Source organism: Salvelinus alpinus, chromosome 19, assembly GCF_045679555.1.
Source record: "Salvelinus alpinus chromosome 19, SLU_Salpinus.1, whole genome shotgun sequence".
NCBI lineage: Eukaryota > Metazoa > Chordata > Actinopteri > Salmoniformes > Salmonidae > Salvelinus > Salvelinus alpinus.
The window spans coordinates 38,998,675-39,012,588 of NC_092104.1; the positions used below are offsets into that span (position 1 = coordinate 38,998,675).

The window sequence follows — 13,914 nt, forward strand, 5'->3', positions numbered from 1 at the left end:
GTTGGCACGGTGAGCACTGTCAGCTGAACCCTATGTTTGTTTGGACCATAGTGTCAGTGTTGGACCATGTTTGATTGTTTTTTGTTGTTGTTGTGCTGCTCCCTCAGAAATGCTTCTGGCTCCTCCAGCGGCAGACAGCGATGGAGAGAGTGATGTGTCTGACCGGGTCCCAGTGCCCAGTTTCCAGAACTCTTTCAGCCAGGCCTTTGAGGAGGCACTCCTGCAGCTGGACCATGGTCCAACTGCTCCACCACAGCCAGTGGTCATCCCTGGTCAGTCTTTCACTGTGTTTGTCTGTGTCTTAGCTTGTGTAAGTGATGCCTTATTTGTGGAGTTGGAAGACTGCATACTTATCCTATTCTCTCTCAGATGAAAAGGGGGGAAAGAAGAAGAAGAAGAAACAGAAGCTTCTGTTCAGCACCTCTATGATTCACACAAAGTAGATGACACTGAAGTTGAAATGTATCCCTTCAACTGCTCACATTTTAGTTTGATCCATCTCTTGTCACTGTCATTTTCCCATGCAGCTCTATTTTAGAATGACAGACAATGGAGAATTTTTGTTGTTGTATGTAGCCAAGGTAAGTAATGCCTCGACCACAGTCCCACTCACAATTTCTTACATTGTGCCATTGGTTTATTATGCGTTCTACAATACTTCTGGTGCACAAAGATTTGTTCCAACTTCCTGCCACATTGAAAATCTTCTTTAAAAATATGCTGCAAGGATGGAGGGTAGAATGAGTTACATTTGATATAGAGACCATATTAGGATCTACGTTGGGTTGAATGGAATCGTTTTGAGGGGTGCATTTTATTTGGGGTAGCAGTCAGCCAGCTGCAGGTACCATCCCAGATTTTCAATCCCAAGTCCCAAACACTGTCAGCCCTGAATTTGGTCTTCAAAAAAATGTCTGCTTAACAAAAACAAAAAACGTATCCAATGCAAGTTGTATGTTCTGCTTGCGTTTTACTCTGATTTGGCCTGAACATAGCACAACCTCTATGCATGAGTCTGATTCTCATACCGGTCTGGAGGAAATGCAAGGAATACAGTGTAGCTTGTATTAAAGAAAGGATTGGAAATATTTTGTGTGTTGATGGCAGACAACTCAAATACACTGTGGACCTTGTGTTTGAATTATTAGACCATGGATATGCAGTTTCTTCTCTTTGATCTATTAATTTTCCCCCTTCTACCATAGTCGTTTGTCCTTCCTAGTCTAATTTGTAACATTGGCACTTTACCCCCCTGGTTTCAATTCAGTGTTGCAAATATGTTTTATGTGTGAAGCTAGAGATCTGCTGACTTTTGATTACTTGCTATATAAGGAGTGAAAAGGTGGGATGTAAAGATACTATATAGAAGATGTTTTGTTTGAGGGTTCTTTTTGGTCATTGATTCTTTTTTAAGTTTGTAGTGAACATGAACATTAAAAATGTCAACTGGCCTGACATTGGAATAAAGGATTATGCACAGCAAACTAATTGTCAGGTTATTTTTTGTATTGCAGCGAAATGAGAGGGTATTGATGCACAATTTATTTTGTTACTATTATTTTTTACTTTAGTTGACACGTGGCTGTCAGAAGGAGTAAGGTAGTTGAGTGTACTGGGATTATTTTTTTAACCTTTTCTTAACTGACTTGCCTAGTTAAATACAAATTCTTATTTCCAATGACGGCCTAGGAACAGTGGGTTAACTGCCATGTTCAGGGACAGAACGACATATTTTTACCTTGTCAGCTCGGGGTTTCGATTTTGCAACCTTCCGGTTACTAGTCCACCTGCCTAGTGAATGGCTTGATTTATGAAAAATGTCTCTGAAAATGTTTTAATAAATCAGAACCTACCTATCAAGAACAATTTCGAAATAAATGTGCGATTTTGGGGGGGGGGGGGGGGGGGGGGAAATACGACCGCTAGATGGCCCGTACACGCAAAGGATATTGTAATTTTTTCCCAGGGGTTCGTTCAGTTAAATTGGACGTTTGCTACGTTGCGTAAAGATTTGTATTAAACGACACGTTTTCCCAAAACGTTCTTGATGATACTGAGGTACGTTTCCTCCGTTTGGTGGGTATGGATTGATGCAATGAGTGGCGTATTTAAAGGGAAGTGGTTGGCCGCGTTGCATTTTGAACTCATAACCTAATCCCTCCCCGTTTTTCAACTGGTCGTTCAGAACAGGACCGTTTCCGTTTAATTGAACGAAGCAGTACGTTTTTCTCGTATTGAACGCAGCCCAGGAGGACCCAAGCAGCAGCCGATTCTAACCTGTCACCGACCGTGTCAGGGTAGTAATGAAAACTGTACAAAGGGTGGCACACCATACCTACCAATTTGTAGCTAACAGCCAGCCAAGTGCGACCAGCTACATTACCACAATCCTAGCATTAGATACCTAGCCACCTAGCTAGAATTCTTAACATATCATACGTTTGGCAAATTCGTAACATGTTGTACATTAAGCAAATTTGTAACATATTGTACGTTTTGACAATTCGTAACATATCATACGAAATGGGTGATGGACATCCACACATGAATAAATACCATATGAAAGGTAACATATCATACTAAATGGAGTCCCTTGGATTTACAGACGGAATAATACGAAGTGCACTGAGACCAGGTTGAATGTTCTCCATTGTTATTCTGAAAGCTTGTTTATACTGTGTACTGATAGCCTTGTCTCTTGTAATACATTTTGCACTCTACAAAAAGTGCCTTTGCTGACCTTTATAGATAATCATGAGAATATAGCTTGTAAATAATCTTGTCTCTGTTATTATTTTTGACAACTAGGTAGTAGGCCATCACTGTATACAGCACGCCTTGATAAGCAGTATATAGTCATATCGGCCTACAGCTTGTAAATAATTGTATCCATTGCTGTTCAGAAAGCTTTATTATACTGTGTCCTTAATAGCCTGGTTAATATTCATTACATTTAACTTGTAAATAAATTAGATTTTCGTTTTGATAATAAAGTTTAGCTTTTGTGTTTTTGTTGTTGAGTGTGTATTAATTTCAAGACCATGAATAGGGGAAAGAATTGGAGGGCGCTCCACCAATGTGAGTCGAGGTGCAAACAAAAAATCGAATCATCATCGAAAAGAAAAAGGAGCAACACTCCCTCACCATAAAGTAAGTTTTATTTAAGCAAGGTTAAAAGATTGACGTTTTGGCCTTCAATGGACCATGGATAGTACCAGGTCATTTAAAGCTGTGTTTCTGGATATTTACGACACAGTCCCACTCCAAAACTTCACATATTTGTTTAGTAGAGACCTTTGTGAGTATTTCCCACCCCACTTTAGCTGAGACAGGTAGAAACGTATCTTTACAAGCCAATATGTATCCCATGTACAGTGTATTGCATTGGGGGCTACGGAGGGGTGGAGTGAAAATCCAGCCGCAGGCCGTACGACCGGTGGTTGAAAAAGTACCCAATTGTCATACTTGAGTAAAAGTATAGATACCTTAATAGAAAATTACAAGTAAAAGTGAAAGTCACCAAGTAAAATACTACTTGAGTAAAAGTCTAAAAGCATTTGGTTTTAAATATACCTAAGTGTCAAAAGTAAATGTAATAGCTAAAATATACTTAAGTATTGAAAGTAAAAGTATAAAACATTTAAAATTCCCTATATTAAGCAAACCAGACAGCACCATTTTCTAGTTTTTATTTATTTATGGTTAGCCAAGGGCACACTCCAACACAATTTACAAACAAAGCATTTGTGTTTAGTGAATCCACCAGATCAGAGGCAATAGGGATGACCAGGGATGTTCTCTTGATAAGTGCATGAATTTGACCATTTTCCTGTCTTGCTAGCCATTCAAAATGTGAAGAGTAGTTTTGGGTGTCAGGGAAAATGTATGGAGTAAAAAGTACATTATTTTCTTTAGGGATGTAGGGAAGTAAAAGTAGTCAAAAATATAAATAGTAAAGTACAGATACCCCCAAAAACTACTTTAGTAGTACTTTAAAGTATTTGTACTGAAGTACTTTACAGTCCACCTCCAAGACTAACCTTAGGATAGTAGAGACCCTACTGAGTATTTCCCATTCCACTTTAGCTGAGACAGGTAGAAAACGTTCTCTCTACAAGCCAATATGTATCCCATGTACAGTCTATTAGTGTTTTGCATTGGGGGCTATGGATGGGGCAGAGCGAACAGCCAGAAGCAGGCAGTGCGACACAGTCCCCTTATAAAACGGGCCATCTTTGGTTAACAGAGACACGACTGAGTATTTCCCTACCCCAGTTTATATGATACAGGTAGTAAAGTTCTCTTCTACAACCCAATAAGTATCCCATACACAGTGTAGTGTATTACATTGCAGTGAATGGAGTAAGGAGTCGCCAGCACTCTGTATTATTATAAACCCGTTGCCCAGCACAAGATACCAATTTAAGTTTCGCATAGTCTGAGTAATTCCAATAATATACACTGCTCAAAAAAATAAAGGGAACACTTAAACAACACAATGTAACTCCAAGTCAATCACACTTCTGTGAAATCAAACTGTCCACTTAGGAAGCAACACTGATTGACAAATTTCACATGCTGTTGTGCAAATGGAATAGACAACAGGTGGAAATTATAGGCAATTAGCAAGACACCCCCAATAAAGGAGTGGTTCTGCAGGTGGTGACCACAGACCACTTCTCAGTTCCTATGCTTCCTGGCTGATGTTTTGGTCACTTTTGAATGCTGGCGGTGCTTTCACTCTAGTGGTAGCATGAGACGAAGTCTACAACCCACACAAGTGGCCCAGGTAGTGCAGCTCATCCAGGATGGCACATCAATGCGAGCTGTGGCAAGAAGGTTTGCTGTGTCTGTCAGCGTAGTGTCCAGAGCATGGAGGCGCTACCAGGAGACAGGCCAGTACATCAGGAGACGTGGAGGAGAACGTAGGAGGGCAACAACCCAGCAGCAGGACCGCTACCTCCGCCTTTGAGCAGGAGGAGCACTGCCAGAGCCCTGCAAAATGACCTCCAGCAGGCCACAAATGTGCATGTGTCTGCTCAAACGGTCAGAAACAGACTCCATGAGGGTGGTATGAGGGCCCGACGTCCACAGGTGGGGGTTGTGCTTACAGCCCAACACCGTGCAGGACGTTTGGCATTTGCCAGAGAACACCAAGATTGGCAAATTCGCCACTGGCGCCCTGTGCTCTTCACAGATGAAAGCAGGTTCACACTGAGCACGTGACAGACGTGACAGAGTCTGGAGACGCCGTGGAGAACGTTCTGCTGCCTGCAACATCCTCTAGCATGACCGGTTTGGCGGTGGGTCAGTCATGGTGTGGAGTGGCATTTCTTTGGGGGGGCCGCACAGCCCTCCATGTGCTCGCCAGAGGTAGCCTGACTGCCATTAGGTACCGAGATGAGATCCTCAGACCCCTTGTGAGACCATATGCTGGTGCGGTTGGCCCTGGGTTCCTCCTAATGCAAGACAATGCTAGACCTCATGTGGCTGGAGTGTGTCAGCAGTTCCTGCAAGAGGAAGGCATTGATGCTATGGACTGGCCCGCCCGTTCCCCAGACCTGAATCCAATTGAGCACATCTGGGACATCATGTCTCGCTCCATCCACCAACGCCACATTGCACCACAGACTGTCCAGGAGTTGGCGGATGCTTTAGTCCAGGTCTGGGAGGAGATGCCTCAGGAGACCATCCGCCACCTCATCAGGAGCATGCCCAGGCGTTGTAGGGAGGTCATACAGGCACGTGGAGGCCACACACACTACTGAGCCTCATTTTGACTTGTTTTAAGGACATTACATCAAAGTTGGATCAGCCTGTAGTGTGGTTTTCCACTTTAATTTTGAGTGTGACTCCAAATCCAGACCTCCATGGGTTGATAAATTTGATTTCCATTGATCATTTTTGTGTGATTTTGTTGTCAGCACATTCAACTATGTAAAGAAAAAAGTATTTAATAAGAATATTTCATTCATTCAGATCTAGAATGTGTTATTTTAGTGTTCCCTTTATTTTTTTGAGCAGTGTATATTTGAATTTGATAAAAATTGTATTTCTTTAAATATAGCATACACAATAGCTTTTAACATACCAATGTGTAAACTTTCAAAATAAATGTTGGTATAAAAATAAAATTATCCATGTATTTTTTCAAAGGTTGCAATGCTGTGAATATCAGTTGTACCGCACTAGTGCGAAGAATTATCGATATTCCGAGTTTAGCGTGTCTTTTTAGGAGACTATTTTTTTTATCCGCGATCATACTGCCAGCATAACAGCCTAATGCTAGCTAGGCTAGGGGTGAGGGTTAAGTTTAGGAGTTAGGTTAAAGGGTTAAGGTTATGGGAAGTGTTGGCTAACATGCTAAGAAGTTGCAAAGTAGCTCAAAAGTAGTAAGTAGTTGAAAAGTTGCTAAAGTTGTGCGTGATGAGATTCAAACTCGCAACCTTTGAGTTGCTAGATGATCGCATTACACAACGATTTATTTCAAACTGGAAGCAAACGGGGTAATACATTTTAAAAAGTGTTCAGGTGTTTTGTCTTTCCAACTGATATTCAACACAACAGTATATTAATTTATTGTTTTGGAATTAATGTAACATCCAGGACGTAATGCATATGTCTATAACACACATATTCGGTTATTAGAGACCCTTCTGAGTATTTTCCACCCCACTTTAGCTGAGACAGATAGACATTTTTTTTCTCTACAAGCCAATATGTATCATATCACATGTACAGTATATTACAGTGTATTGCATTGGAGGCTATGGAAGGCATGGAGAACTAAGTGCTGCTGGATATGTATGACAAAGTCCCCCTTCAAAACTAACCATATTTGGTTAGTAAAGACCCTACTGAGTATGTTCCACCCCACTTTAGCTAAGACAGACAGAAACGTTTTCTCTTTATATGTCTGTATTTATATGTATCCCATGCACGAGTTTTAATGACTCCAACGTAAGTGTATGTAAACTTCCGACTTCAACTGTATGTATGTGTGTATATATATATATATATATATATATATACAGTGGGGCAAAAAAGTATTTAGTCAGCCACCAATTGTGCAAGTTCTCCCACTTAAAAAGATGAGAGAGGCCTGTAATTTTCATCATAGGTACACTTCAACTATGACAGACAAAATGAGAAAAAAATCCAGAAAATCACATTGTAGGATTTTTAATGAATTTATTTGCAAATTATGGTGGAAAATAAGTATTTGGTCACCATTTGGAAGCAAGATTTCTGGCTCTCACAGACCTGTAACTTCTTCTTTAAGAGGCTCCTCTGTCCTCCACTCGTTACCTGTATTAATGGCACCTGTTTGAACTTGTTATCAGTATAAAAGACACCTGTCCACAACCTCAAACAGTCACACTCCAAACTCCACTATGGCCAAGACCAAAGAGCTGTCAAAGGACACCAGAAACAAAATTGTAGACCTGCACCAGGCTGGGAAGACTGAATCTGCAATAGGTAAGCAGCTTGGTTTGAAGAAATCAACTGTGGGAGCAATTATTAGGAAATGGAAGACATACAAGACCACTGATAATCTCCCTCGATCTGGGGCTCCACGCAAGATCTCACCCCGTGGGGTCAAAATGATCACAAGAACGGTGAGCAAAAATCCCAGAACCACACGGGGGGACCTAGTGAATGACCTGCAGAGAGCTGGGACCTAAGTAACAAAGCCTACCATCAGTAACACACTACGCCGCCAGGGACTCAAATCCTGCAGTGCCAGACGTGTCCCCCTGCTTAAGCCAGTATATGTCCAGGCCCGTCTGAAGTTTGCTAGAGAGCATTTGGATGATCCAGAAGAAGATTGGGAAAATGTCATATGGTCAGATGAAACCAAAATAGAACTTTTTGGTAAAAACTCAACTCGTCGTGTTTGGAGGACAAAGAATGCTGAGTTGCATCCAAAGAACACCTTACCTACTGTGAAGCATGGGGGTGGAAACATCATGCTTTGGGGCTGTTTTTCTGCAAAGGGACCAGGACGACTGATCCGTGTAAAGGAAAGAATGAATGGGGCCATGTATCATGAGATTTTGAGTGAAAACCTCCTTCCATCAGCAAGGGCATTGAAGATGAAACGTGGCTGGGTCTTTCAGCATGACAATGATCCCAAACACACCGCCCGGGCAACGAAGGAGTGGCTTCGTAAGAAGCATTTCAAGGTCCTGGAGTGGCCTAGCCAGTCTCCAGATCTCAACCCCATAGAAAATCTTTGGAGGGAGTTGAAAGTCCGTGTTGCCCAGCAACAGCCCCAAAACATCAGTGCTCTAGAGGAGATCTGCATGGAGGAATGGGCCAAAATACCAGCAACAGTGTGTGAAAACCTTGTGATGACTTACAGAAAACGTTTGACCTCTGTCATTGCCAACAAAGGGTATATAACAAAGTATTGAGGTAAACTTTTGTTATTGACCAAATACTTATTTTCCACCATAATTTGCAAATAAATTCATTAAAAATCCTACAATGTGATTTTCTGGATTTTTTTTCTCATTTTGTCTGTCATAGTTGAAGTGTACCCATGATGAAAATTACAGGCCTCTCTCATCTTTTTAAGTGGGAGAACTTGCACAATTGGTGGCTGACTAAATACTTTTTTGCCCCACTGTGTATATATATATATATATCGTTGGACTTGTAACCGAAAGGTTGCAAGATCGAATCTCTGAGCTGACAAGGTAAAAATCTGTCATTCTGCACCTGAACACCTGGATATATATATAAGAAATTTGTGGAGTGGTTGAAAAACGAGTTTTAATGACTCCAACCTAAGTGTATGTAAACTTCCGACTTCAACTGTATGTGTATATATATATATAAATAGATACACACATACATATATACATATATATACAGTTGAAGTCGGAAGTTTACATACACTTTGGTTGGAGTCATTAAAACTCGTTTTTCAACCACTCCACAAATCTCTTGTTAACAAACTATAGTTTTGGCAAGTCGGTTAGGACATCTACTTTGTGCATGACAAGTAATTTTTCCAACAATTATTTAGACAGATTATTTCATATAATTCACTGTATCACAATTCCAGTGGGTCAGAAGTTTACATACACTAAGTTGACTGCCTTTAACACAGCTTGGAAAATTCTTGAAATGATGTCATGGCTTTAGAAGCTTGATAGACTAATTGACATCATTTGAGTCAATTGGAGGTTTACCTGTGGATGTATTTCAAGGCCTACCTTCAAACTCAGTGCCTCTTTGCTTGACATCATGGGAAAATCAAAAGAAATCAGCCAAGACCTCAGAAAAGAAATTGTAGACCTCCACAAGTCTGGTTCATCCATGGGAGCAATTTCCAAATGCCTGAAGGTACCACGTTCATGTCATCTGTACAAACAATAGTACGCAAGTATAAACACCATGGGACCACGCAGCCATCATACCACTCAGGAAGGAGACGCGTTCTGTCTCCTAGAGATGAACGTACTTTGGTGCGAAAAGTGCAAATCAATCCCAGAACAACAGCAAAGGACCTTGTGAAGATGCAAGAGGAAACGGGTACAAAAGTATCTATATCCACAGTAAAACAAGTCCTATATCGACAAAACCTGAAAGGCCGCTCAGCCATAAAAAAAGCCAGACTACGGTTTGTATCTGCACATGGGGACAACAATCGTACTTTTTGGAGAAATGTCCTCTGGTCTGATGAAACAAAAATAGAACTGTTTGGTCATAATGACCATCGTTATATTTGGAGGAAAAAGGGGGAGGCTTGCAAGCCGAAGAACACCATCCCAACCGTGAAGGACGGGGGTGTCACGCTCCTGACCTGTTTTCCCTTGTTTTGTATTTGTTTAGAATGGTCAGGGCGTGAGTTGGGGTGGGCATTCTATGTTATGTGTTTCTATGTTTAGGTTCATTGTTAATTAGCCTGATATGGTTCTCAATCAGGGGCAGGTGTTTTACGGTTCCTCTGATTGAGAACCATATTAAGGTAGGCTGTTCACACCGTTTGTTTGTGGGTGATTGTTCCTGTGTCAGTGTTTGTGCCACACGGGACTGTTTCGTTTGTTAGTTTGTTCCTGCGTTCTTCGTTGTCTGTAAGTTCTCATGTTCAGGTCTGTTTACGTCGTTTATTGTTTTGTAGTTTGTTAAGAGTTTTTCCGTCTTCGTCTTTCTTCAAATAAATCATCATGTATTCTACCCAAGCTGCGTTTTGGTCCGATCCATGCTCCTCCTCAGACGAGGAGGAAAACGACCGTTACAGGGGGTGGCAGCATCATGTTGTGGGGGTGCTTTGCTGCAGGAGGGACTGGTACACTTCACAAAATAGATGGCATCATGAGGAAAGGAAAATGATGTGGATATATTGAAGAAACATCTCAAGACATCAGTCAGGAAGTTAAAGCTTGGTCGCAAATGGGTCTTCCAAATGGACAATGACCTCAAGCATACTACAAAAGTTGTGTCAAAATGGCTTAAGGACAACAAAGTCAAGGTATTGGAGTGGCCATCACAAAGCCCTGACCTCAATCCTATAGAAAATATGTGGGCAGAACTGAAAAAGCGTGTGCGAGCAAGGACTACAAACCTGACTCAGTTACACCAGCTCTGTCATGAGGAATGGGCCAAAATTCACTCAACTTATTGTGGGAAGCTTGTGGAAGGCTACCCGAAATGTTTGACCCAAGTTAAACAATTTAAAGGCAAACTACCAAATACTAATTGAATGTATATAAACTTCTGATGCACTGGGATTTATTTTTTAACCTTTATTTAACCAGGTAGGCTAGTTGAGAACAAGTTCTCATTTACAACTGCGACCTGGCCAAAATAAAGCACAGCAGTTCTACACATACAACAACACAGAGTTACACATGGAATAAACAAAACACAGTCAATAATACAGTAGAAGAAGAAAACAACAAAAAAGTCTATATACAGTGAGGTAAGATAAGGGAGGTAAGGCAATAAATAGGCCACGGTGGCGAAGTAATTACAATATAGCAATTAAACACTGGAATGGTAGATGTGCAGAAGATGAATGTGCAAATAGAGATACTGGGGTGCAAAGGAGCAAGATAAATAAATAAATACAGTATGTGGATGAGGTAGTTGGATGGGCTATTTACAGATGGGCTATGTACAGGTGCAGTGATCTGTGAGCTGCTCTGACAGCTGGTGCTTAAAGCTAGTGAGGGAGATTGGAGTCTCCAGCTTCAGTGATTTTTGCAGTTTGTTCCAGTCATTGGCAGCAGAGAACTGGAAGGAAAGGCGGTCAAAGGAGGAATTGGCTTTGGGGGTGACCAGAGAGACCAGAGAGATAAAAAAAAACATTCCCCACACCATTACACCATCGCCACCAGCCTGTACCGTTGACAACAGGCAGGATGGAGCCATTGACTTCCTGTTGAATCTGCAGACGTGTTGCTGTGCGTTTTGCTGCCAACTTTACTTTACTTTGCTAGCTGACAACTTTACGTTTTTTGTTTTGTTTTTGTTTTTAATTACCGTTTATATTTTTAGTTTTTCCATCGCAACTTTTTTCCCTCATTCAACTTTTTCACTCCGGACGCTTTATCTGGACATGGTTCGTCAACACCTTCAACAGCCGAAGCTAAGTAGTAACATTAACATGATGTCTTCTAATTGCAGTCGCTGTATTCATAATATACAGGAGAACGATCGCCTTACGGCGAGAATAGCTGTGCTACAAGCCCAGCTTCAGACGCAATCGTTAGGCAAGGGTAATTTCAGTGTAGGAAAGGAAGAAACAGCGTCTGTGCCACCAGTAAGTACAGATAGTAACGTTAGTATAAATCCCCCCGCACAGTCCCCGCAGCCGGACAACTTTCTCATGGCTTCTGGAGGGAAATGCTGTTGGAATGCTCAACCGGTGTCGCTCATTCAGCCGACAGAAACTTTCAACCGGTTCGCCCCATTATGTAGCGAGTCGGAGTCTGAGTCTTCTCTTGTCTCTACTCCTCCCGTTACGGGGTCTGAGACGCCGAAGGCTCCCACCATTAGCTCTGACAAATTGAAAACCCTAGTCATTGGCGACTCCATTACCCGCAGTATTAGACTTAAAGCGAATCACCCAGCGATCATACACTGTTTACCAGGGGGCAGGGCTACCGACGTTAAGGCTAATCTAAAGATGGTGCTGGCTAAAGCTAAATCTGGCGAGTGTAGAGAGTATAGAGATATTGTTATCCACGTCGGCACCAACGATGTTAGGATGAAACAGTCAGAGGTCACCAAGTGCAACATAGCTTCAGCGTGTAAATCAGCTAGAAAGATGTGTCGGCATCGAGTAATTCCCTCTGGTCCCCTCCCAGATAGGGGGAGTGACGAGCTCTACAGCAGAGTCTCAGCACTCAATCGCTGGTTGAAAACTGTTTTCTGCCCCTCCCAAAAGATAGAATTTGTAGATAATTGGCCCTCTTTCTGGGACTCACCCACAAACAGGACCAAGCCTGACCTGCTGAGGAGTGACGGACTCCATCCTAGCTGGAGGGGTGCTCTCATCTTATCTACCAACATAGATAGGGCTCTAACTCCTCTAGCCCCACAATGAAATAGGGTGCAGGCCAGGTAGCAGGCTGTTAGCCAACCTGCCAGCTTAGTGGAGTCTGCCAATAGCACAGTCAGTGTAGTCAGCTCAGCCATACCCATTGAGACTGTGTCTGTGCCTCGACCTAGGTTGGGCAAAACTAAACATGGCGGTGTTCGCCTTAGCAATCTTATTAGGATAAAGACCTCCTCCATTCCTGCCATTATTGAAAGAGATCGTGATACCTCACATCTCAAAATAGGGTTACTTAATGTTAGATCCCTCACTTCAAAGGCAGTCATAGTCAATGAACTAATCACTGATCATAATCTTGATGTGATTGGCCTGACTGAAACATGGCTTAAGCCTGATGAATTTACTGTGTTAAATGAGGCCTCACCTCCTGGTTACACTAGTGACCATATCCCCCGTGCATCCCGCAAAGGCGGAGGTGTTGCTAACATTTACGATAGCAAATTTCAATTTACAAAAAAAAAAATGGCGTTTTCGTCTTTTGAGCTTCTAGTCATGAAATCTATGCAGCCTACTCATTCACTTTTTATAGCTACTGTTTACAGGCCTCCTGGGCCATATACAGCGTTCCTCTCTGAGTTTCCTGAATTCCTATCAGACCTTGTAGTCATAGCAGATCATATTCTAATTTTTGGTGATTTTAATATTCACATGGAGAAGTCCACAGACCCACTCCAAAAGTCTTTCGGAGCCATCATCGACTCAGTGGGTTTTGTCCAACATGTCTCTGGACCTACTCACTACCACAGTCATACTCTGGACCTAGTTTTGTCCCATGGAATAAATGTTGTAGATCTTAATGTTTTTCCACATAATCCTGGACTATCGGACCACCATTTTATTACGTTTGCAATCGCAACAAATAATCTGCTCAGACCCCAACCAAGGAGCATCAAAAGTCGTGCTATAAATTCTCAGACAACACAAAAATTCCTTGATGCCCTTCCAGACTCCTTCTGCCTACCCAAGGACGTCAGAGGACAAAAATCAGTTAACCACCTAACTGAGGAACTCAATTTAACCTTGCGCAATACCCTAGATGCAGTTGCACCCCTAAAAACGAAAAACATTTGTCATAAGAAACTAGCTCCCTGGTATACAGAAAATACCCGAGCTTTGAAGCAAGCTTCCAGGAAATTGGAACGGAAATGGCGCCACACCAAACTGGAAGTCTTCCGACTAGCTTGGAAAGACAGTACCGTGCAGTACCGAAGAGCCCTCACTGCTGCTCGATCATCCTACTTTTCCAACTTAATCGAGGAAAATAAGAACAATCCAAAATTTATTTTTGATACTGTAGCGAAACTAACTAAAAAGCAGCATTCCCCAAGAGAGGATGGCTT

General features: G+C 41.9%; 1 protein-coding gene across 1 annotated transcript in view; it reads left to right on the forward strand.

Annotated features, from left to right (window-relative positions):
• rnf10 (ring finger protein 10) overlaps positions 1 to 1,484 on the forward strand; it is a 31,031-nt gene extending 29,547 nt beyond the window's left edge. The window contains exons 16-17 of the mRNA XM_071353432.1: positions 108 to 272; positions 370 to 1,484. Of these exons, the coding sequence (XP_071209533.1) occupies positions 108 to 272; positions 370 to 443 (239 nt within the window). The 3' untranslated portion in view covers positions 444 to 1,484. The remainder of the gene's footprint in view (positions 1 to 107; positions 273 to 369) is intronic.
• Positions 1,485 to 13,914: the final 12,430 nt, after the last annotated feature.